This window comes from Micromesistius poutassou (assembly GCF_964030765.1).
Source record: "Micromesistius poutassou genome assembly, chromosome: 9".
NCBI lineage: Eukaryota > Metazoa > Chordata > Actinopteri > Gadiformes > Gadidae > Micromesistius > Micromesistius poutassou.
In genome coordinates this window covers 8,367,820-8,392,527 of record NC_140279.1, presented here as the reverse complement: position 1 = coordinate 8,392,527, position 24,708 = coordinate 8,367,820, and the positions used below count along the sequence as shown (strand labels likewise).

Genomic DNA, 24,708 nt, shown 5'->3' with positions numbered 1-24,708 from the left:
TGGGGAAGGGGGTTGGAGCCGAGAGCCTGCAGGACTGCTCAGTTGGGCCAACTGGTGCTGGATCATTCTCATTGCTTCCAAAAACATCATCATAGCGAAGACACTCGTGAAGGACAAACTAATTAAATGCTCATTTCACTAGTAAGTGATGGATTGCTCACAATTTTTGATCTGCTCTTAGATACTCTATAGATCCGCTCCATTTGACACGCACACAGATCAGTCAGATTTGGTACTATGCTACATTCAGGTTAAACAAGTGTGACTTCATGGACGAGATTGTGTGTGTGTGTGTGTTTTTGCCACTACACACACCTTTTATATCTATGTTTCATATCGAACAGCCACCACATGAGCGCTTTTTAAACTCTGCATCTTACTCATGGCCTTACTTATGGCCATTTCTCTTCTCTGCCCCCCCCCTTCCCCCCAGACTCCACTGAGCCTGCATTGCATTGTACACCTCCCGTCGTTGATGGCTTCTAGAAGTCCACAGCTCAACCTAGCGGTGGCTCACCCCAGGGACCTTCCTTGGTAACCTCCAAACCACATGTTGGGTTAGCAACCAAAGCACAAATCCACTGGTTTAGACTCACCCGGGCCGAATTCTAGCCCACCCCTTACCCATTCTGACACTCACACACACACACACACACACACGCATGCATGCATGTGTACAGGACACGCACATGCATGCACGCGCACACACACACACATACAAATCCTCAACTCCCACATACGCACACCCGTAACCAAACCTTGGGCTACAGAGGCATAGGGGGGAACGAGTGTGTTATTTGAGCTGGGTGGGGGTCTGCTGGAAAATGTGTTTCTCATATTCCCTTTCCCATCAGCCACAGCAGACAGGCCAGTGTTCGTTCCAACTTCGCTAGTGGAGCCAGAGACAACAGGCTGAGCCCACTCCCTCAACCCCCTTCAGTGCTTTGTACCATGCATTTGTTTTATTGCACGTTCCCCATTTTCCCTCATGCAACATCTCTTTTTCCCTGCCTTTCTTTTTTCTTTCTGCTCACTTTCCTCCATTGTCGGGTTGCACCCCGACTCTTGGCCAGGGTCCCCCACTCTCTCAACCCTATTTCCTCTGCGCTCTCCAACGGTTTCTTTAGGGCCTTTCCCGCTTTTTACTTTCTCGTCCATTTCCCTCACATTTTTCCTCTAGCCAATCTATCCCTATCATACACACTGCCTGGGTGTAGCCATCTCAACAATCATACCATTATGCCCCTTGTACGTCTAAACGTGCATAGTTTTCTATCGATAACTACATTTCCCATATACACCAACAATCATTCAGGCATCAAACTTCTACCTAGAGATGTCAATGAGGTGCACAATGTGTAATCCAGCTGTATAGTAGTGTGCCAAGCTATCCCTCCCCCAGAAAACTTCATGTCTGTCGAATGCGTTTGGTTGCTGTTGTACATAAAAATCATTGTCCAGAAAGGCTGGACTGTGGGTTTCTGTCTTCGGAAATCTCTTAATTTGCCTGAGCTCTGTCAACAGAACAAAACAGTCAAAATTACTCAATCTGCTATGACAAAAGTGAATATATACAATTTGATACATTTAACAGGGGAAAAAGGCATAGTTTATTCTAAGAGCAACCATTCAGCAAAAATACTTGAGTACATACGTTTTATTAATATGCATCATTTCTAAGTCTGTATCAGTTGGCCATTCCATTGTTAACATGTATAGCAGTCTCTGTAGTCTTGACTCTTTGAATTCCAGTGAAACTTTGTGTGAAAACATTGTGTGTCCATCACCTATGAACGTAGCCACACAGAGGTATTTATATATATTGTTCCAGCTCACAATTGCTTGGTGAAAATATACAGGTATTTTAATTCAGAATCACAGAATTATTCATACCACAGGAAAACCAAACGTCTTAACCTGTCCTCGCTTTTGGCCCCATTCTATAACCAGTGACACTGGACTACTAATGCACCACCAGTTAGGACATCTAGTGGCATTTTCTGCTACTACACTGTGCAACTGGCTCACCGACCGCAGTCACAAATGTCATGTTCATCTTTCTTCTCACAATAAAATTGCATTTGGAAATACTTATAAAACATAAACATACTTATAAAATAACAGTTAAATATTAACCATATTTTCAGTAGAATTCAAGCCCTTTTTCTTTCACACTTATTAAATACTAGTGTCAACGTTAAAATAGAAAAAAGTATAAATAAAACAACTATGAGATTTATCACATAGTATAAAGAAGTAGAAATGTAATTTTAGGCAGAAAAGCACATCATCAATATATTGCATATAAACAATTTAAGACCGTAGCAGCATTCACACACATTTTACCCATTATCTTTGGTGTTGACATGAGAGCAACAGAGGCTGCCGGTCCCTCTGCATATGTCTTGTCATCATGTTGGGACCCTATACACCTCAGTACGGGACTTTACAGAGGTCCTCGTGGATCTCAGCCTCGTCCCACGGTCCCTGGATGTTTTCTTTGTGTCTCTGCAGCTTGACCAGCAGCAAAGGACAGAGCAGGATGACACTCACAAGGGCCAGGGCCAGGAGCACAGCCCCCCCCGGCCACCGGGACCCCAGGCCCCCCACCCCGCCAAGACACACCCCGACGCACAGCCATGCGGACGGCCCGACGGCATGGTCCCGGATGCTCTGCAACAGGCAGGGCCACAGGGCGAACATCAACAGGGCACAGCTGAGCATGGCAAAGGTGTGCAGGGCCCCCGGGAGCCGCGAGGCCAAACACACGGAGGCAAACAGCGCCGCGTTGAGGGACAGGCTGCCGGTGGGTGAGGGGTGGGCGTACGGAAACGACACCAGGTGGGCCAGAAGCATCAGTGCAGACATGGCGTACACCGTGTCAGTGCTCACCGACTCCGTCAGCGTCTTCAGAACTGGCGAGAAGCCGAAGGTGAAGGAAAGGAAAATGGCGGCGCTCTGCAGGTCTGCCAGGTGCGTGCGGGGCTCGCCGTCTGTGCCGAGCTGCGGCCTCAGGGCGTTGTGTAATCCATAGCCCAGTAGGCCAACTATCAGACTGGTCCACAGAAGAGCTTCTGGGGAAAGCAGACCCTAGAACAAAACCGATCAGGTACGTGGGGTCAATCACAAGTGGCAGAAGAAAATAAAGAGTAGTGAACAAGTCCCAGAACCAAATCTATATAGCACCAAAAGTGGGAAGGTTCATTCCATACCTGTTCCATGTAGAGCCAGAGAGTGATGAAAATGGCCACACAGGACAACTGCTGGCCGACCAGAACTGCTTCCTTCACCACAGCCCAGTAGCAGTACTGCCGGATTCCCTCATTCCTTCGGAGCTCTTCCAGGAAGCGTTCATCCACATAGTTATCAGGGAACGGCTGGCGTTCCCACAGAACCTTCCGCCAGGGGACAGCAGGACCCGGAGCAATGTCTGGCCCCATCACATTGACCAGGCTTCCAGTCAATCAAAGGCTTTGCATTATCGGGGAAGACATGCAGGCATATTATTCGAAGGCTCAAGTGGACGTGCGAACAGAATAAGTGACCACCTGTGTAACACATGTGTAACAAAAAGTAGAGTAAACCAGTTTAACCAACCACACAGGGCTGCATTTACTTTAGACTACGTAACTCGTAAAGCTCTCACATGGGGCTTTTCACTTTACTATAACATGTCAACATGACATCTTACCTGCACATATATTACCACACGAATGCCATGCAGCATGCGTTATGAATTGTAAACTTACGTAACACACAGGTTGAATACATAATTAGATTGCCTGTCAAGTGTCTATGAACTGACATTAGTTAGCAGGTGTCAAATTCATTGCTTAATTTCTTCAGAGTATGTGAAATTGATATCTACCTGGTATATGTTCCGGTTCCTTGCCCGGTGTTGCGTGACTCGCGTCCTTTCAGATCCCGGAAGAGAAAGACAGCGCCCTCGTGACCATAGACATATAAAGAGTAGACGCCGCCTTGGCTGCTGGGCGCAAGAAATGCGGCCGCCATCTTAGACCGGTCATACTGATAGCAGGGCTGCCAACTTTTGGGTTTTCGCTGGCGTGAGATTCCGTAGAATCTTGTAATGCATACCTTATAGCAGGGTCCGCGGGTGTAAATGTTTTTGCCGTGAGAAAGTTGATGTGTGGCGTGTGCAAGCAGGCAAAAACGTGTGTCACACGGTGAAACCGTGAGAGTTGGCAGCTCTGCTGATAATTGCGTAGCAGCAGAAGACACAAGATGCCAGAGCACTGTGCAGCATATTCCTGCTCAAATGGGCGGACCATCGCAAACAGGGCTCGGGGGATTACTTTTCAGGAGGAGACACAGTTTGGCATCGACAACCATCATTCTGACTGACATTGGTTGTGTCTGTGTTTCACGAGATAAGGCTACACCACATTGCCAAACTCGCCTCTCTTGAACTGGAGAAAGGGAGCACGAGAAAGAAGCTCTGCAAAACAGTCCTCTTTCAGGGGTTTTAGCTCATACAAAACGTTCATGTGTTTATATATAGACATTTAATATATTGTTTATGCAGGCCATGTATATATTTATATATAGCCTAATCATTGCTTCTTCAAATTATTAAAATAGCTGACTTTACTGCCCCTATCTGTTTCTGCTTCTCTATCATATTTATAGTGTGTGATTTGCAAAATACATATCATAGGGTGACCAGACGTCCCCGTTTTGGTTGTCTGTCCCTGACTAAATACAGAAAAAACTACCTGTCCCAGTTGTGTTTTTGAAGACACATTAGGTTTTTCAATCAGATTGCGAGTCAAACTGGAAATGTCTCAGTTTCCCCCTTTTCGGGGATTATGTTCACAGTTCTGACCTCGGACGTCTGGTCACTATATCATATATCAGAACATTCTATTACTGTTAAGCCATGGCACTATGAATATTAAAACACGCCGAACCATGTGTCCTGTATCATAGCTACATGTATGACCTTTGCAGTAAAAAGAAAGTTAGGTATGATTCATTAAATGCACTGACAGTTCATTGCACCTGCCAAACAGATTACTCTTCTTTATAGGTCCATGATTATTACACTTAGTGGAGCGGTCGACCGGTCCAAGATGGCGGCCCCACGGCTCGTCAGCGCCAGTAGCGGTCGATGCGGCGTCTACTCTGCATTATGTCTATGGTCAGCCCCAGTAGGCAGTAGCGGTCGATGCGGCGTCTACTCTGCATTATGTCTATGGTCAGCCCCAGTAGGCAGTAGCGGTCGATGCGGCGTCTACTCTGCATTATGTCTATGGTCAGCCTCAGTAGGCACTAGCAGTAGCGGTCGATGCAGCGTCTATTCTGTATGTCTATGCTCGTGGACAGCTCCGTTCGCATGACGCACTCATGATGCATGTGACGTATTTCCTCTGATCAGGGATCGGCATTCGCGCTGCAACACATCCAGTGGGCAAATCAGAAAAGGTAGTCTTTTAATGTACATGTATTTCAACAAATAGCCCAGAAATGTTTGTCGGCTGGCTACCATTCTTACAACAGGAAATACTTTTTATTTATTTGGAAATTAACGGATGCGTTTGCTGAGTTTGTCAAACCAACTACCGCTTTAAAGGGGAATTCACCCCTAAAACAACATTGTGCTCCAACACTATATTTCATCATATATTTCTATGTGATTTTGCTGCAATATAATATACTACTCCAATTTTAAAAAGTAAATATTATAACCGTAATATTATAGTAGTAGCCTAATAGTAATATTATAACTGTCCAGCCTAACCCAGCACAACAGCTTTCACGCTCATCTCGACAGAGGGGTCTTGGAAACGTTTTTCCATTAATTCTTTCCAAATGGAAAAACGTTTCCATTTGGAAGTGTATCAGTAAAAATATTTACTTTTTAAATTTGGAGTTAGTATGATGAAAGTGTGTTGGAGCACAACGTTGTTTTAAGGCCCCTTTAAGTACAATAGCTAAATCTATGTTTACGCTAAAGGTAATTGAACACGGTGTAGCGCTAAATCTTTCATTGAAAATTTAAACATACCCTTAAAAATGGTTAACATATGGAGAATTCCCATTAAACACTTACAAAATGTAACAATGCATTTCATTGAACTGAAGTTAAGGCAAGGATAAACAGACATATTTCCTGATCCCTAGACAGCCCGTTAGGGGATCAGGTCACTGCAATGTACCAATGCAATGTGCAATGCAATGTCCACAGCAACTGTCAGGATATATTTCCTAACAAAGATTGTTCACAATACAATTGAATGCAGTGACACTTCTGTAAGCGTTCTTTACATTTAAACCTAGTTTAGTCATTTCAAATCCCACCAGAAGATGGAGACAGAGACCCCTTTGTTGACAAAGTAAAAAGGCAATGCAGTCCAAAGATAAAATAAAGTAACAAACATGATAAAATATTGACATTTTGTTTGACGTTAAAAACTGCTCGAAACAAAACCCATGAACAGATGCTAAAGATTTTAAATGTTTCATAAACCCACATGGATCTAGAGCTCTGACAGTGCATCCTATTTATCACATTGCTGACCACATTTATCTATGTGTTTCCAATTACCTTGACTGTAAAGACCAGTAAATAAAGCCAACAAATAACTGTGGGGGTCTGTTCTCACATTTGTCGGGACATTTCTACCCTCTCTAGTAGTGGCGATGACCCAACTGCTGGTCAGTAAAGCAGAAATAGACTTATGTGACGTGACTCAATATCTTCACATGCATGGTGGCTGTAACCAGAAACTCAAAGCGGCCACACGGCTCAAGAGAAGAGGGCGAGTGAAGTCAACTGCTGTCCAGGCAATGCAGCCTGGGAGCCATGCCATGGAGATGGCCCTTTTCCCCTACTCCACTCTCCCCCTGGGTGCTATGAACTACGGTTAGCAATGTGTCCCTGTTACTTCAACACAGAACCATGTGGAGAGGGGCCATGTGTAAAGGTTGAAATGGATATTCAAGGCTGCAAGAGACAAGTAAAGGAGGCACAGATTGGGGAAATTGGTGATGAATGATAGCTGAAAGGGATACTATATCACAGTAAGTCTGATGGTAACAAGGTGTGAAAAACATGAACTATGAGAAAAAGGCAAAGGTGAAGGCATTTCAGTAACTTATATCACATCAAAGAAGGATATATTCCCAACATTCTATAGCTACAGGCCTGTTTGGAAGACATACACCGTAATATACAAATATAGAGCATTTCTGTGCCCAGTTCGACCCCATTATGTTTATGTATTCCTGGAATAAAGTTGGTGATACAGTAAGATCCTCGCACTGCTCATCTGACATCAGTTAGATAACACAACAAAATGACCTTTGGCATTTGAGTAAATATGTATACGTTTTAAGTTTAAATATTTATATCTCTTTCTCTGTGTATGATTCTGTGTTTATAGGGTGCCCTTGTAGAGTCATGTACAATGCAGCCAGTTGATCTATTTGTGTACTTGGTGTGTTTGGTTCCTCCTCTTCTTCTGTCGCTGGGGCGAGTGTTACGTCCGCATTCTCCTTTTGTCATCAAACAGGGAGCGGAGCAAGTACACCTGAACGCCAGACACCAGCACCATAACGAACATGTTAATGACAGACCAGATGTTCACCCGGTCAAAGTTGCTCTCCTGGATGTTGCGGTCACGCGCCTCAAAGGCCCGCAGCACAGTTTGGATTTGTGCACTCTTCCCCAATCGGGCCTTCACACTGTTGATTGTGTCCTGCAGGGGGAAGGAAATGAGGATATGGTCAGAGGTGCTTCCTCCAACACACAGGGGGTAAAAGGTGGACGCCAGCTCCATTGCCCTCCACTTCCTGTAAATAGAATCCAACTAGGATCTAGGCTAAAATGATGAGAGATTAGACTTAGTATTATGCAGAGGGATCGAAAGCCTTTGTTGCTCACATGTCAACACAGAAGATTATTGGTAAAAGGTTTTTTAGTTTCAAGTTTAATCCATAGGGAAATTGTGTTACATGTGTATGAAGGAACAATTACTACTGAAGTCACTTCAGAACCATCTGCTAAATGTGTATTCATGCAATATAAATGTAATGTTTGATTCTGTCTCTAACAGACTTCAGGGTAGAGAGGCTGCCTTCAAAATTATCCTGTGAATATGGTTACTATATCGTTACTTTGATTAAAAGTCACACCTAAGCACGTGCTGGACAGGAAGAATAAAATCTATAGAGGCTCTCAACCTGGTCATTACAGAAACAAAAACAATGCCCTGTCATTTTACCATAATGCCTTCAACCAATAGAATAATAAAAGGTTGTGACGCCTGACGCAAAAATAGCAGCTGAAGAACAATAGTAAGAGGTTCTGGTGCAATTTGAAATAATTGGCTCAAACTGGCTAGGAGTCCATGAAATGTCTATTGTTTTGATTTTCTCTATGTGCATTCAATTTGCTCCAAAAGTTTTGGAACGTTCACTCTGACCCAGACCCTCAACTAGGTCATCCTGTCTGCAGTCTGCCACAACCAAGGCTGAATAACAAACATAACTAGCAAGACACATTTAAATGACTGCACTTCATGAAATGAGGAACTTAGTCAGTTCTCCTTCTCAAAATATAACATTAAATACTCTCACACACTTGTTGCAGAAAAATGTTTTGCAAACGAAAAATATAATGATTTGTTCAATATGTCTGTACGACAAAGAGTTGATTCTTACCATAATGTCTTCCAGTTTCATGTCCAGCATATCTGTTCCATGAACATACTCCTTCCAGTCATCGTCGTCGTCTAAATCTTGATCCATGTTGTCCAGGATCAGCTCAAAGAAGATAACCTTCTCCGATATGGAACTGAATGTGTTGTCAAAGCAAAATGCGTAATCTCCATCCTCCGTTTCAACTCTAGAGGAAAAACAAACAGGTGGTTGGCATAAGCGATGACGATGCTGGCGGTGATGGTGATGAAGGTTTCTGATTATGGTGCATAAAACTCACGTGTGCACGCCATCTGATTTGCGATAGTCACTGAAAATCACATGACCAGTGGGAGAAGAGATGTGGAAGTCAACATCTAGGCCTGCGCCATCTAACACCTACAGATAGAGGCAAAACACACAGACAGACATTTTTGAATAGCACTACACGATATACAAGATGTTAAATACAAAACTCTAGAGTCTAGACCCTAACCCAAAATCACAATGACATACATAACAATGTTGGAAGAAGAGGGTGTTATAATGCCTGAACGAAACTATTTGTCGAAAAGCAATACATTTTAGGGTACATTTCAGACCAGACACATTGACATCATGAATAGTCAAACAAGCTGTCATGCTCATGCACACAAATAATTGGTGAAGTTCGTATAACCAACTATTTTCTGACATGGCACCTGACCATGGTAACGTCAAGTGTTTTTTTTAAATCTTATTTAAAAAGTAAACATACTTATTTGGCCGAAGAACATTGGGCTGATAGATGTTAATACCAGTTATCGCGAATTTACTTTACCGGTAGTTCCATGTTAACAAAATTGTGCTGCGTTTGTGTTGTTAAATACTATCAGAAAATATTAATGTCGATATATAAACTTGGAAGCTACCTGGTATTCAATTTCCAACGATGCATCTTTCTTCATGGTCTGGTAGAAGCATTCCTTCCGACCGGCGGGTAAAGTAAACGTGAAGTCGCTGTCAAAAGACTGCGAGAATGCGGCCAACGCAATAAACCTTGCAGAGAAAGCAAAAAACACTAGCGATAAATCCCAAAACATCCTAATAACCCCCATATTAAATGGACTATAAACAATTTGACAGCCGAAACGATGTATGAATCCCTTTGAAGTCCCTGTACTTGTGCTCTAAAACTTGTTGGACAGCTCATCCGTTCGACAGGACAGGGCTGATATTCTATGAGGACCCCGCCTGTAAAAATCGTAGTCAAATATTTTTGAAAAAATCTTTTCTCTTTTCTGTTCTTGTATTTATTTTTTGTGGCCACAATTATTCAATATTTCGTGTAACGGTATAACATTTCATGAAATGATCGCTCTGGTTTCGGGTTTAAAGTGATCTCTGGGAAATGAAGTTCCATGTTCCCTGGAACAGGGAAAAAAATTGAGAAATAGAGATTAATTCATAATTCATTCATTCATTGATTTATTCATTGCTGCTATAATATATTGCTGCTGTAATACAGTGACTTTTTCCAGTTGCTATGTTGAGAAAAAAAGACATAATTGAGGAAACGTTCGTCTCTCCACGATTGATGAAGCGACCTACATCTGAGAATACCAACAAGATTCAACTCATAGATGATTAAGCAAAAAACGGCAGCACGACCAGTAGTGGAATTCTTTATTGACACATGTACAAAGGTAAGCATACAAGTGTGCACGACAGAGTGCAGAGGAGCTTTTTAATGTTTAGTTGTGGTAGAATACTTCGCAACAGATGATGTGATGTTTAACGTCTAGTAGCCCATTGGTTCATTTAACTACATAAGACAGTTTGTTAGGTAGCTATACACAAAATATTTTTATTTGGATACATACTTTTAATCGATAAAAAAATATTTTTCGTTAAAAAAAAACAAGGCAACAAATAAACAACCAAAAACAATACAAATACAAAAACATAAACAAAACATGAAGAAGCTTTTGCTGTGTTTAAGAATCGGCACATTTCACTGGCTGACATATTTTAAATGACTTTTTAAACAATATATTGTATACAGTCTGATTAGTGACCCAGAGGAATGATCTAAACAAGTTTATAACCCTAAGTGAAAACCACACAAACCTCCTTCTATTATTATTAGATTATCGAATAGTTATTATTGATAAAATAACAATAATATTTATCATCAATAATATTATTATTCTTATTATTACGACTACTACTACTACTACTACTACTACTACTACTACTACTACTAATATAATCATAATCATAATCATAATAATAATAATAGTAGTAAAAATAACAACAATATTAACTGACACCGAAATGTGAAATTATGATATTGTGAGTCAGCAACCCATTAGGCAATACTTTTTCACTGGTATGAGGTGTTTGCCAGTCAAGATATCGGTGACGCGTCCACTTCCAGCATGTCCAAGTCATCTAAAGAGGCGGGGCTGCAACAGAATCTTTTTGCAATCTCTACCCTGTGATTCGTCCGTTAAACTAAAAGTCTGATCCAATTGGTCAGTCGCGTGAAGAGGCTGCGCTTACCAAAAGCTTGCTATCGGGCAACTGCAGAAGCGACCAAGCAAGCAAGAGGCAAAGAACGTTTGATACAATGAAATTTAGACCTAGTCAGCTGTAGATTTGATCAACACATCTTCATGAATGTAATTTAAAATGTGCTTTGGCTCTCAGTCGATACATTATTATCGTCCATAGCCGAGTATCCACGACACATTAGAAAAAGCCCCAAAAGAGCGAGGATGTTGGTCCCCGCGGGAAGATAATGAAGAGGTTGCGCGATTTGTTGGTGTGCCTCATTGTTGCTCTTCTGTGCTGGTAAGCTAAGCAAACCTTTGTGATAAATGTACAAAATGCGGTTGACGTTACATTTGTTTTTTGTCATACAGAAGTGTATGAGGATAATCTTCATAATTTCTGCCATGACGATGGATCATGTTTTGCCACATATTTCATATCATCATGCTAACCTCAATAGCTGGTCGGGGTGTGTTGAGGGATGTCTGGTTGGCCTTAGTTAGGCTGTCTATATCAATGTATTATTCACAAGACAAACGCTTTTTTGACCCGTAAAACATCAAGCAGTTGATTAAACCTGAAGCATAACTTGGACGTTCGGCAGTAAAGGCATGAAACCAACTTGCTAGCCTTACTTACACTATGCGCATGATAGATGGGCGCAAATATGTTCATATACATGAACGTATTTGCATGGTCGTGTAACAATCCAACCTTTTCCTAATGTCCAAGCTTGTTGTTCACCAAGTTTTGATCTGAAAGGATGACAAAAGGAGCATGCTTTGCAGGAAGCATCGACGCAGCGTATACCATAACAAGTGAAAGTCAGTCTTTTGAATAGCTATTTTTTTTTTGGTTCTACCAAGTGCTTCATATTTTTCAAGCTCAAGGTCTTAGTGCTTTTATATAATTAATGGACATTTTTAGCTTCATGAATAAGTGATGAACTGCCGTAGAAGAGTGTAAGTGCTATCTAGTTTGTCTAAATAAGACACTATCTATTATACCTAGTTATAATAACAATGTAAATATATTTCAATCAGACCTGTTATTAGCTTATCAAGGTAGATAAATACTTGCTTATTGTAAACTTGATTGCTTATCGAGTTTACACAAACAAACTTTGTTTGCCTTTTGAAGGAATATGCTTTTGCCTTTTTTGTTTTTTAAGTTTTAGTTCATCCTTTTGGTTGCCAGGCACATTGCCCCCCTTTTGTAAATTTGTGTTTTATAAATCTTTAATTTTCTTCAGCGATATTAAATATTTAAACCATATCTAAATTTTTTGCCGGTAAGATAGCAGTTAAAGGTTTAAGAGTTTCCAGAGCAGAAACAAGACAGGCCCTCTGTTATCTGCTCTCTGCCTGACCAAGTGAGGGGGAAATGTGCAGAAGCGGCAATAATGACAAGGCTAGTCACTAACGGAAAGATGAAATTAATTAATTAATCAGGATCATTAATCAGGAAAAGTTGGTATATTCCTATAATATTGCTTGATACCTGCATGACATGTGTTGTTGAGAGGCTGTCCCCACAATTGGCAGGACGGCTTCTTCTATTCCCTCTTCAATTGGGGGAAAGACGATATTAGAGTAATGCCAAAGAGACCACTTTGGTTGTTTTCCATTCTGCAGAACTTTTTCACTTTCCCACAGTCATAGCCATGCACCCACAAATCTTAATTTTGAGCCCCTACTTGTGTGTTGCTGTCCTATTCCTGGTGGCAAATGTACCAGATCGTCACACTTCTCAGGATGCACAGCACTGAGAGGAGAGAGGGGAGGTGACTTGTTGTCATGTACATGGTGTTTTTAAAGCATGAACAGGGTCCTCTTATCATAAGCGACTGTTGGAAAGGTACTGTGTCTGCCTCAATGGACACATCTCGCTTGGCTATTACGGATGTGTTTTTGCATTTCCTAAGTTACCGCTTTCAGCCGGCATGTTCAGCCTTCCTGTTTTATTTTAATAATTGCATTTGGCCAAGTATCAGATGCCAATTTCAAATCTCAAGCTGCATTCTCTGCCTCACTGTCTTTGCTTCAGTTCTTGCTGGGCTTGCTCACGTTCTTTCTTCAGTTTTCCTGCTTTTGCATGCGTCAAGGCCTGATCTGCATGCAGCAGTGTGCATAGAGGTTTACTGTAGTCGAAAGGAGCACAGTTTAGAGGGATAGGTCCATTCCTCTAGTCCCAAAATCAACAACACCGCCCTGCGCCGCTAAGTATACCCCCCGCATGCTGCTGATATCTGCGTCTCAGTAGAGAAGTCTGCCTGCTTGAATACGGTAAATCCTGTTGTATCTGTTAGGACTCACCTGCCACAGGGCGTTCAACCAATGCATCTTATCAGGTGCCCCCAAGGTGACTTTCTGGAGTCTCGTGACAGGAGGCCCCTTCTGCCATTCTCTGTGGTGTTTGTACACTCCTCGCTCCCGTTAGTGACCTGCTGCAACTTCTCTTACTCTAGTGTTGAATTTAAAAGAGCTATATTCATGCACTCGGGCCAAAGATAACCTTGTTACCATTGCACGATGGAACGCCTGCTACTGGGTTCTCCAAATGTGCGTTATTAGGGACTCGTTTCAGTCATATGGGTTTAGCAGCGAAAAACAAGAGAGGGGCAGAGACTTCCACTAGAGGGATATCTGTCCCTGTTACACGTGTCGGATATTGCTTTTTAATAAGCAAACGTCATATTTATTTCATTTATTGTAGGGATGCACCGAAATTTCGACCACCGAAAATTTTCGGCCGAAAATGGCCCAAAAGCGCATTTTCGGCTTTCGGCCGAAACACTTTTATCACCGAAACAACATGGCCGAAACAGGAAATTGTGATGACGCAAACAAAAATCAGTCAAACATTCACCATCATCAGTGAAACATTGTGAAACAAATGACACCTCTAGCTAAATGTAGTAATCTAGAGAACCAGCTACAACCTTGTTTTCATCCAAATGAGCCGTCTTTAGCGACGGCTCGCTATGAGACAGCTTCTATGAGCTGTCGGCTATTAGCCGCGAGTTTAGGGACCGTCCGCAAAGTGCCGACAGCTTCTATAAGCTGTCGGCTATCATCCGTAATTGATTTATTCTTTGAATTGCAATGCCTTGATTTTAGTGAGGTTAGTACACAGTCATAGCTATAAATGCAATGGTAGGCCTACTAATAATTGGCATAATTTATTTCGGTGTTTCGGTTTTCGGTTTTCGGCCTTGGTTTCCTCGTTTTCGGTTTCGGCCAAGAATTTTCATTTCGGTGCATCCCTAATTTATTGTTCTTCTCAGTACAGGCACTGTGAACTGGCATACATGGCTCATAGGACGTACAAGATCAGAACTTTGGTTGATGAAGCTGGTTGTGGATAATGCTACACTTCATAACCCTCTTGCAGCCTAGGCCAGAGGAGGGCATTTAAAAACCCTTTGTGATATCTTTTCTATGTGTTTAAGTTATGACTAGCCATTATGTCATCCAAATGTATGTAAATAGCATAAATATTGCTGTGTAACTATGACTTCTCTGTTTACCGCAATACTTGGTCAGCCCATGGTCAGTCTTTAGATGTGGGGATGTAAGCGGCGCAGACGCAGCTCCAGTAAGATAACACCAGGAAAGCTTTCTGCTCAACCTGTTCCTTTTCAGTTGAGAAAAACATGGCCTTTAAAGCCTTCCAGTCAAACGATGTTTGCACACCCTTGTATTCAGCAACCTTGTTTGTCAAAATTCCCACTCGCTATACCTAAGTATACACAAATTAATCAATTAATAAACATCTTCAACAAAAAAACGGGTTGAGAAGACTTAAATAATGCATTATATATTCCACCAAAATTTGTATACAGGCTTGAGAGCAAACACAACTATTCCTTAATCCTGTGCTCTTATTCAGTGTTCGTGGGCTTCTTCCTCATTAACGATGTGAGGACAAAATGTTCAGAAATACCAGGCCCTGTGTAGGCAATGACCCTCTGCCCCACTCGTAAAAAAAAAAAAAAAGAGAAAAGGATGTATGGACCCTGGCCTACTTGTAAAAGTACCCGGTTTGCCTCAGCATTGTTATAAACAGGAATCTTTCCTGTTCTCATTGGGTTGGACAGTAGTGGCCGGCAGACTCAGCACTGACCAGTTGTTGGTCAGTCTTTGCCTGGCATGTATCCATTCAATTGATAGTGAGCAAGGTGCTCTATAATCTATTGATATAGTGTGTTGATGTTGTATGTCAGCTGTGGATGTTGTAATAAACGGTTGGTTGGTTGTTGGTTGTTGATGTTGAAGCCAAATAATTTTTTTGGTGCGCAGCGAATAAGCAAGGTAATGGCATGGTGAAATTATGGGGGGGTGGGGTGTGGTTAAGTAGTATGTATTTTGATTGTACTTGATTGTACTTGATTTCACTAAGCTCTTTCTGGTGATTGGCTCAGTGTTGTGCTGCCATGCGGCGGTTGGGCCGAAAGGGACATGCATGATAGATGGAAGGTCAATAAACCACTAGTGCCACATGTATGTCTCCCTACACATGTTTATTTTCAATCACTATACGCACAACACTGATACTGTTGCTTGCGCTGTCCTTTTTTTACTGGCCACCTTCACGGCGTTCAATTCTTTAAATGTCCAGGGTGTGGATAAGTTAAACAATGCGCTGTGGTATTTCTCCTCTGGATTTATTCTGGTCCTGCTACATTGCCAGCTCCCGGCCACATTCTGTATCTGCTCCCAGTACTGGAGGTCTGGGCTACGTGGGGTCCTAATCAACGCCGTTGCAACACAGCCATTCCATTGGAGGGATTGTCCGTGTGGTGTGCAATGGGGTATAAAGGCACATGGAATTTTTCTGGCACTTGGAATTAATGAGCTGTCGATGCTGGAGATTCACTCAGTAAAGACCCATGCTGTGTCGATAACCCACCCACACCCCACTACATTTCTATGTAGATTGCATAGCGTTATCACATGTTATGTGCTCGCATGTGATTCTTCTATTGGGATTCTTTTTTTATGATTTATTTTATATTTATTTATGTAGTCTGTTATATAGTCAGCATCTGCACTGATTCACTATTCCTGTTCTGTTGCCTACAGATGCATTGCCATGAAGCTGTTATGTTCGGCTATGCAGTAAATATGAACGGGAACCTTGTGTATCTTCTGATCAAGGCAAGCATGACAGGACAGACTCAACCATAAAAGGAGCTGCAACTTTGTGCCAAATCATTATCAGCTATATGAAGATTTATCAACTATTTACTTTTGACATAAGTAAATATTTGTCAATGTTATTAAAAGGACAATGATATTGACATTTTAATGTCAATGTCGGTGCTCCAATGATGCTTTGAAGGAATGTTCAAAGGAGTTGAGATGAAAAAGGGTCAATGCAAATCACATTGACTAATTCCCATTGAGCACGGCCTTGAACAAACACTGACTGAAACACTGACGTACTGATTAACACGCGTCCATTAGTGTTCCCTCAAGCCCTTTTTAAGGTAGCAGACTAAAAATTTAATGGGCGGTCCTCCTTGCAAATGTTTATTGTTGTTGTTGTTGTCGTCGCATGGCTTATTGCATCACATTGGCCATCTTGTACATTAATCCATGGGGACACAGACTGGACTGGCATTGTGGGTTTTGCCGTTGTTCCAGACCACTGGTCTGGCACACGGTTGAGCTGCATGAAAGGCCCTTGTTGTTGTATGGCCCTGTCGACCTGCTTGGAAACTCGCCTACATATCAAACCATGACTCAAAACTGTTCACTTTCCATTGAGTTTGTTCATTGTAACCATTACTAACATTTTTAATGCAACCATATTGGTATGTATACAAAGGATTTTCTATTGACACTTACTGACGGACTTTGAATTCCGATGCAGGTGTCTTTAATGACCAGGTGGGTCTGGGTTGCTTAAAGGATATGGCCAGTTTGCCAAGACTGCAGCCCAGGTTAATTTTTGACATTGTTGAGATGGAAACCAGCCAGGATTTCCAGTTTTTTCCAATTCTCCACAAATCCACAAGTTTGGATACTTGTGTATGCTCATTGTGTATGCTCATTGCTCACTGACTTAGACTGGGGGATACTGTGTTCACTAGCCTCTGTGTATGCTCACTGACTCAAAGACTGGGGTGTGCAGTTAGATCTATGAGCGATTTGGCTGCGTTTTAGGCAGTGCAATAATTCTGAGTTCTGACCGCAGAGACATATTTTCAATAAGTTGCGAGGGTAAGTGTTGTAGTGTTGGAGGAGTTTTTAACTGAATGGAACGTATCTCACTGATCACTTACTGATTCAAACCAGTTGTATGAATGTATGTAGAAGCCTCCAATAGTCCCAGAAAATGACAGCTGTGTCTGTCTACATAGACATCGATGTCAACAATTAATCTTGTGTCTATGCAAACTGCCTGATGGCTGAGGACATAGGAGATCAAACCAGCTATCTTTCAGCTGAGAGTTGAACACCTGAGCCATTACACTGTAAAATACTGACATTCTCTCTGTATTTGAATCAAATGACCATTATTCGTCCATGATATTCCATAAAAAAATGGAAAGAATTGTAAACCTACTTCTAAGTGTATTGGTTTAGTTTTGTGTGAAAGTAAATCATTTGCAGGATCCCAACTCACATTTTTCACATTTTAACTCACAATAGTCTTTTGGCCAAAGGTGAGAATTGGATCCTAGCCAATAGCCTTGTCTTGAATTGAAGGCCAAAAAGCAGTGTTTACTGTGAGGCTGTATGGTATTAAAAGGATGGTAATTGTTGACTTGAAAAAGCAGGGACTTTTGCCTACACCAAAGGTGTATGTGTCAGGTTATTTTGTCCATACTGTTATTATATTTAAAACATAAATGTGTGTTGGTTTTTGGCACAGGCATAACTAGCAAATTATATAGATTACAAAAAATGTATATACATTGATGTATATCTTGTATTCTTATCTCTTCTCCCAGAAGAACACAATGTTCTTTTTCCTCTATGGACAACGCTCCTTCCCTTTTTTCAACCCTCACCCCTCACGCTGCTTATTGTCCTGTCTTAATCTTACTTTAGGTCGCTTTCTGCCCATGCTTTTTGATTTTGATTTTTTTCAGTTTTTTTGTGTGTGCAACAACTTCCCAATTGTGGATCTGGTTGTGGCCTGAATCCACAGCCCACTTCAGGGGGGGGGGGGGGCGGCTACCGTCAAGGCTGACTCAGGAACATTATGTACTATAGCCAGTGAGGAGGAGGGGCTTTGAGGAAGCTTTCAGGCAGTGTTGTAGCCAATCTACAAAGCCTGCTGAATGCTCGCCCACATACATTGGACATATAGAATGTCAACACGGACATTATGCCCTCTGTAGGGTTTGTTTAGTCAACCAAAATGTGTTGCAATGTTTCTCCCTTCACAAACGAGCGTGTATTGTGAGGGTAAAATATTTAGGCTTCATTTAGAAGATGTCGGCCTCAACAGCAGCCCCAATTATATGAATGAAAAAAACGGTACTTTTTAGCAGTTTTTAGCAGTAAAATTATTTATTAGTTATTATTAGTTATTGTGTGAAACATTAAGCATAATCATAATACCCATTGTCTAATTTGTTTCATTCCACCATACCAAATAGATAGATAAGACTTTGAGGGGGCTTCAGGGTCTTTAATGCTGTGTTGTTGTACAAACCAGTCTTCACCTCATAGCACTCCAGCCATTAAGGGAGGGGGGGTATGTATGTTCCATGAGTTTCTGTTCTGTGGCTCGGCCTGCTGCTCGGCCTGCTGATGCACGTGCACTGAATTCATGTCCGTGGTGAATTCACACACATACGCAGACACGCTTTAATGCGCCGAGCAAGTGGCTTTACCCATCACACATTGTTATACTGCATGACTGCGTCCTTAGTTGTCCTACTCTCTCGCTGTCTCTCGCGCTCTCTGGGATGGCGTTCCCATCCTCGTTCCCGGCACTCCCCAAGGCTCTTTGATCCCCTACTGACTGACTACTGCTATTCTTCTCACTGTTCAGCTTCACTCAGCCCCAGAACCCGCGGGGGTGCTGGGGCTATCTTGTCCAGCTTTCACTAGGTGTGTGCTGAGGGGCTTTGACATGAATGAAGTGAACCCTTATCAAACCACATACAATTGTATATTATGTCATATTTTCTTCCCCTTGTGTCTGAATGATTTTTGGAAAGAAAGATCACTTGCTGCATCGGACCAGAAAGTGTTTACCGTTAGCTTCCATTACCTCTCCACTTGACTTCATTATTTTCCCCTTCCCCTGGTCATCAGAGGTTCATGGGACCACATTAGAAGATCAGTTTCAGTCGCTTCCTTGGGGGACAAATGCCTCCCTATGAATAAGTTGATGATTTGCTCTTTAACAAGGATGTCTTAACGTCAACTGGAGCATATCCTTCTGGGGTTTAGTGAGTCAGCCCCTCGGGTGACGTGGTGTGTTTTGATTCTAGGGCTAGCTCCAAGGCAGAGGCAGGCCTGTTTATTCATGCAGTGCTACAGAAAGACCGGCTCTAATAAACCAAATGCAAACCAAATGCAATGAGATGGAGTCGTGAGTCACACCGATATTGATCCTGAAGAGAGGACTACAAAGTTCTCTCATGGTGTGTCATGGGAATCGAAGTTAAAATGTTGATGTATCAATGTGCCTCACCCCATATAGGATAGCCATGATGTGTGTTATCGCTTCCTGTTGCTCATACCTGGGCCACTTTGTTCGCTTGATTCAGGTGTGTTTGAGATAAGAGTCTTCCACATATTTGTTTTTCTGTTTTCCTTGTCGATGTGGAGCCATTGCATCACCTGATGTCATCAGGCAGGTGACGGCTGTTCTGATAAGCACTTGGAGCCGGATTGATTTGGGTCAGTAGAGCTAATCAGTAGTGGTTGTCTCTATTGGCATTCATTCATGTATGGTGTTCTCGTCTTTACAAGGCCAATCAGCTTTTTGTACAACACAAATCTTCAAATGTTGAAAGATATGTTGTGGTTGTATGCGGTAGATCTGTTTATGGTATAGTTTCTTCCTTTCGGAGTGTGTTTTTATGTGCATGAGTCCGAGGGAGCTCTTCAGCTGAGCCAATGTGTGCTCCAGCAGCTGAGGAGATGTGCCAGCAAAGGGGAGGATTACTGAGGCTCAGCAGGCTTTGGGACAAACTGCTGCTGCTCAAACCTCATTCTATATCCTTGTTGTGCCACTATGCTAGAGATTGGAGCAGGCTCTATGGTTGGATCCTCCCCGGCTGTACTGTGCCTCCGCGTTTCCTCCAAGCAGTTCATTCTTTGTTAGCCTGGCTGAAGCCCATCCCCTACTTTTTACAAGCAGGCCCTGCCATCTCTCCCCGTCCTGTACCCCGCCCACCTATGTCCACGCCTTCGCCCACGTGGCGGCTGGAACTTCTTGCGATTGCATTCTGTTTTGGTATTTCACTCTGGCTCTCTGTTCGCAGTCAGCTGTTCTGGAGAAGGAGGAAGCACTTCAGTCCACATTTCCTCTCGCTTCTGCTTCATGAGCAAGGATTTATAGTCGGTGAAGTGGTTTTTAGCAACTGCTGCAATGCTATGGCATTCTGAATGATTTAATGCCCGATTTGATGTACAAATGTATTTTCTTATTATAATTTCTCACTGCTATTTACGTTCTCCACCTCCCCTCCCTGTAGAACCTATATACAAACAGTCTGAGTGTTTTACAGAGTGCATCAGAGAATCAGCTACACACAATCCAAGCTATCCAATGAGAGATTGGAACCACAGTGTAAAACACAGTGGTATCTTCAGGTGTCAGCCATAGCTGACACCATTGTGTTGCGTCCCTTTCTGAGTGTGTTTGTTTCCCTTTATTCATGAGTAGCAGTGGTTAATGGGCTTAGTCGTAAGCTGATGCATTCAGAGATACGATATAAACTGGTTTGAACACGGTTGATTTGAAGTCAGCAGAGTGTCTGGCGTGCTTGCTGTGCAGTTGACAATTTTGCCCAGTACGTCAGCTTATCTCTGAAGCTTGGCGAAAGATACTTGACCGTTGCAATGGTGACATCGCATTTATCAGCATACAACGTGACCTAGGCATGTGTGAGATACAAAGATGCAGGGAGGCCTGGGCGATATTGCTGAAAGACATATTATTAAAAGACTAGGAGTTACCATGCGAGTTACCTTAATATGACCTTCCACTGTTCTTCATTGAATACTCCAATGCAACAATGAAAAACACTCAAATATTGTAAATAAGTATTTAACCGTGTTTGTGTAACAAACCCAGCTGCTAGATTCGGTGGTCCAGTGTCTTATCAATATATATTGAACATGTTTTATATTTCTATTCATCAAAAGTCTTTCACGATATGATAATTTATTGTTTTATTGCCCAGGCCTATGCAGGGTTATACGCTGCTTCTAAAGTAGGTTAGTCCCTTGAAGTAAATGGCAAGCGTGAGGGATGGAGGGCATTCACATAGTCTGCCAGAAACTTTTCAGACAGACACTCTCACTGTGTGTGTGTGTGTGTGTGTGTGTGTGTGTGTGTGTGTGTGTGTGTGTGTGTGTGTGTGTGTGTGTGTGTGTGTGTGTGTGTGTGTGTGTGTGTGTGTGTGTGTGTGTGTGTGTGTGCCAAATCTCCAGTGTTACTGGGACTGGCGGAAAGCTTTGTGTTACTGGGCAAACATCCTGCCAGTGACCCGAGAGCTGGGTGGTAGGATAACATACCAGATGTATAAAAAAAGCTGCAGGTGGATTAAGCTTCCCCGTCCGGTTGTCTGTCCGCTCAGTTGGTATCGTGGGGTCCTGTTGATGCAGTATGCTTGTTTTGCTGGAGTACGGCAGGCTCCCAAGCCAGCAGGATATTCGAGGGGATTTGGCTGCATCCAGCACACAGAGACTAAACTGTCTCTAGTTTGGGAGACAACAGCAAAGCAAATTTGTAATTTGATGCTTATATAATTATATGGACTGCTGGTAGGCTCAGTGCTTTGTTTCACTGCCCAAAGGGAGAATAATTTGGACATATTCCTGCGGTGGATTTATTGAAGAATCGTGAACCAACTCGTTCAAACTGAGTGTTACACTGCATTTTAATCAGCCAACCTAACTGTTAAACCCAGTTGCCATCACAGTTTGCTCCTAAACTCAACGAATGCAAATACAGAATTCTGTCCATATTTTAATCAATCAAAGGGTTATATTGTGAAATATGCAGCCCACCTTTTGAGACATTAGTTGATGATAATTGAATAAATGGAATGCATTATTACCAGCACGCTCAGTAATGCAAATAACCTATGTAGTATTCTAGGATGGCAAAATAATATTGCCTGAAAAGGAAGGGAGAGGGAGGAAGAAAAAGGGGGCTGCTGCTAAAGTAGAACAGGATGGATGACAGAGGAGGGAAGGAGAAGAGCAGATATTTGTAGATCTGCTGAGTCATGAGTCTTGCCTGAGCTCGGAGAGCTTGAATTTGTGGAGCTGACGTTTCGGGTTGTAGGACAACCCTTTCTCTCCCTTATATTTCTGACCACACTTTCCCTAAGCCTCCAGAGCTCGGCCTCTTAAGCAGCCTCTAATATATTTCTACTCATGTGTGGTTCCGCCCCCAACCCTCAGTGTTGCATAAGAACCAGAAGTAGGTCAAACCCCGCCTCCATAAGCGCACGTAGCACATGCACACTCGCACCATGGCCCTTTTTTCCTCCTTTCCTCCTCTTCCTCATCTTTTCAACCTTTTATTTTTTTTATTTTACCTTTTATTTAACCTGGGAGAAAAAGCACATTGAGATAGATACTGTATCTCTTTTACAAGTGAGCCCTGGCCAAGGTAGCATTGTAAGTTAAGGTAGCAACTTGGAGAAAGGTTCATGCTTTTTCTCAAACATTGGAGGAATGGTGGCACTCTTCTCTTTCACCATTGAGACGACGATGGTGGGGGGAAGGGAACTTGCTGAACTGAACTTGCTTTGTCTATTCCACTGAAGAAGTTGAAAAGCAATGTTTTGTTTGGACATTCATTGATTAAATTGTGGTTTATCATCCAATGGCAATGCCTGATTCACAGAAGGCTGCAGTATAACTCCTGTATATGCAATTAAGGTATAACTTCTGATATTTGCTATATCTCAAACCGATATTGATGAAATAGTAAGTAATGTGTGATTAGTGAGAATTTTTTTTCTTGTTTGGCTTTTATTTTGAGTATTATTGAGTAAAAGAAGTGCATGTTTACTGAGTCTGTGCAGGTACATAATAGACAAGTAATTTGTTTTGCCACTTGTTTTCGTAAAAATATTTTTCATCCATTGGCTTTAACAATACATTTTATTTGCAATGGCTGAATATTGTCTTAATTTTATGCAGGCTGTTTTATGATTGATGGCAAAAAAAGTACATTTTGTTGCTGCTAATAGCAAATAAAAGACATCTTTATTAGGGGTGGACGATATTGATTTTTTGAACCCAATATTGATAACTTTCTGCTCCTCAAGGTCGATACCGATATCAATAACCGATAATTATTTTTAAAATGTATATTCTTGTAGTTTTGACCTAACCAGATTTATCATGACATGAGCATTACTACTATGAACAAAACAAAGCCAAGACAACAGTTTTGACTCTTCAAATAAAGTGACCATATTTATTTTATAATAAATATACAATTTGAGTCAATCACAAAATTCACAATCCGTCAATGTCATTAACAATGTGTTTCCCTGAACAATGAGTGAACTAAAAACTAGGGATGCACCGAAATGAAAATTCTTGGCCGAAACTGAAAATGCCGAAAACCGAAACACCGAAATAAATTATTATGCCAATTATTAGTAGGCCTACCATTGCATTTATAGCTATGACTGTGTACTAACCTCACTAAAATCAAGGCATTGCAATTCAAAGAATAAATCAATTACAATTATTAAAAGTATAAAAATATTTATTTAGCACTGAAAAAACAACAACACCGTTTTCCGTTTTGCACTTTGCAGTGGCCGAAATTTCGGTGCATCCCTACTAAAAACCAACAGGTATTGTGCTTTGTCAGCAGATAAAACATTTGACGCTATTGAGAATGAGGAGTCACGTGATTTTTGGGGAGGGGAGGGGTTTGAGCCCGTCCGCCATGATGGCATCCACGGCTATCGGTTGCCAGGGGCAACGTTGTCAGAGCGGCATAGAGACAGATGAGGAAATAGGCAACATATCCAACATGATAGATATTTTCGGAATGTTGAGTGAAGGGCAATTTCCACCAGAACCGTCACGGAAGCGGCACGGCAATAAAAATGTTTGCCGAAGACATTAGAAACCAATATAGTCAATGTAGGCTATTCCACTGGATACGGCAGTGGCACGGAACCAAACCGGCACTACTTTTTTTGAAAGTTGCCGGTTCGCAGCCGTGTCTCAGAACACTTGTACAGCCATTCAGTTTATGATCTTTATTCATTAATTGCGCCGCGGCCGAACTGACGCGGATATTCTCTGATATTATGTAAGCATAAGCACCTCGGAA

The 24,708-nt window shown here is 42.0% G+C and overlaps 3 protein-coding genes across 7 annotated transcripts in view; 1 reads left to right on the top strand and 2 right to left on the bottom strand.

The window, feature by feature from the left end:
- Positions 1-1,609: 1,609 nt before the first annotated feature.
- pigc (phosphatidylinositol glycan anchor biosynthesis, class C) lies at positions 1,610-3,902 on the bottom strand. 2 transcript variants are annotated; one of them, XM_084473473.1, is made up of 3 exons: positions 3,869-3,902; positions 3,213-3,471; positions 1,610-3,090 (listed from the first exon to the last, which is right to left on the bottom strand). In XM_084473473.1, the coding sequence occupies exons 2-3, from the start codon at positions 3,438-3,440 to the stop codon at positions 2,434-2,436; spliced, it is 885 nt and encodes a 294-aa protein (XP_084329599.1). In that variant the 5' UTR covers positions 3,441-3,471; positions 3,869-3,902; the 3' UTR covers positions 1,610-2,433. The 2 variants fall into 2 exon arrangements, with proteins under 2 accessions (XP_084329599.1, XP_084329600.1); XM_084473474.1 differs by lacking the exon at positions 3,869-3,902 and having other exon boundaries at positions 3,213-3,761.
- A 1,555-nt stretch (positions 3,903-5,457) lies between these two features.
- tmed5 (transmembrane p24 trafficking protein 5) lies at positions 5,458-9,838 on the bottom strand. The gene is made up of 4 exons (XM_084472692.1): positions 9,573-9,838; positions 8,963-9,060; positions 8,686-8,869; positions 5,458-7,721 (listed from the first exon to the last, which is right to left on the bottom strand). Exons 1-4 carry the CDS (start codon positions 9,756-9,758, stop codon positions 7,503-7,505), a joined length of 687 nt encoding a protein of 228 aa, XP_084328818.1. The 5' UTR covers positions 9,759-9,838; the 3' UTR covers positions 5,458-7,502.
- A 1,409-nt stretch (positions 9,839-11,247) lies between these two features.
- The window catches only part of suco (SUN domain containing ossification factor), a 41,901-nt gene continuing 28,440 nt past the window's right edge, over positions 11,248-24,708 (top strand). For all 4 annotated transcript variants that reach the window (XM_084473077.1, XM_084473076.1, XM_084473075.1 and 1 more), the window contains exon 1: positions 11,248-11,496. In XM_084473077.1, coding sequence (XP_084329203.1) covers positions 11,444-11,496 — 53 coding nt within the window. In that variant the 5' untranslated portion in view covers positions 11,248-11,443. The remainder of the gene's footprint in view (positions 11,497-24,708) is intronic.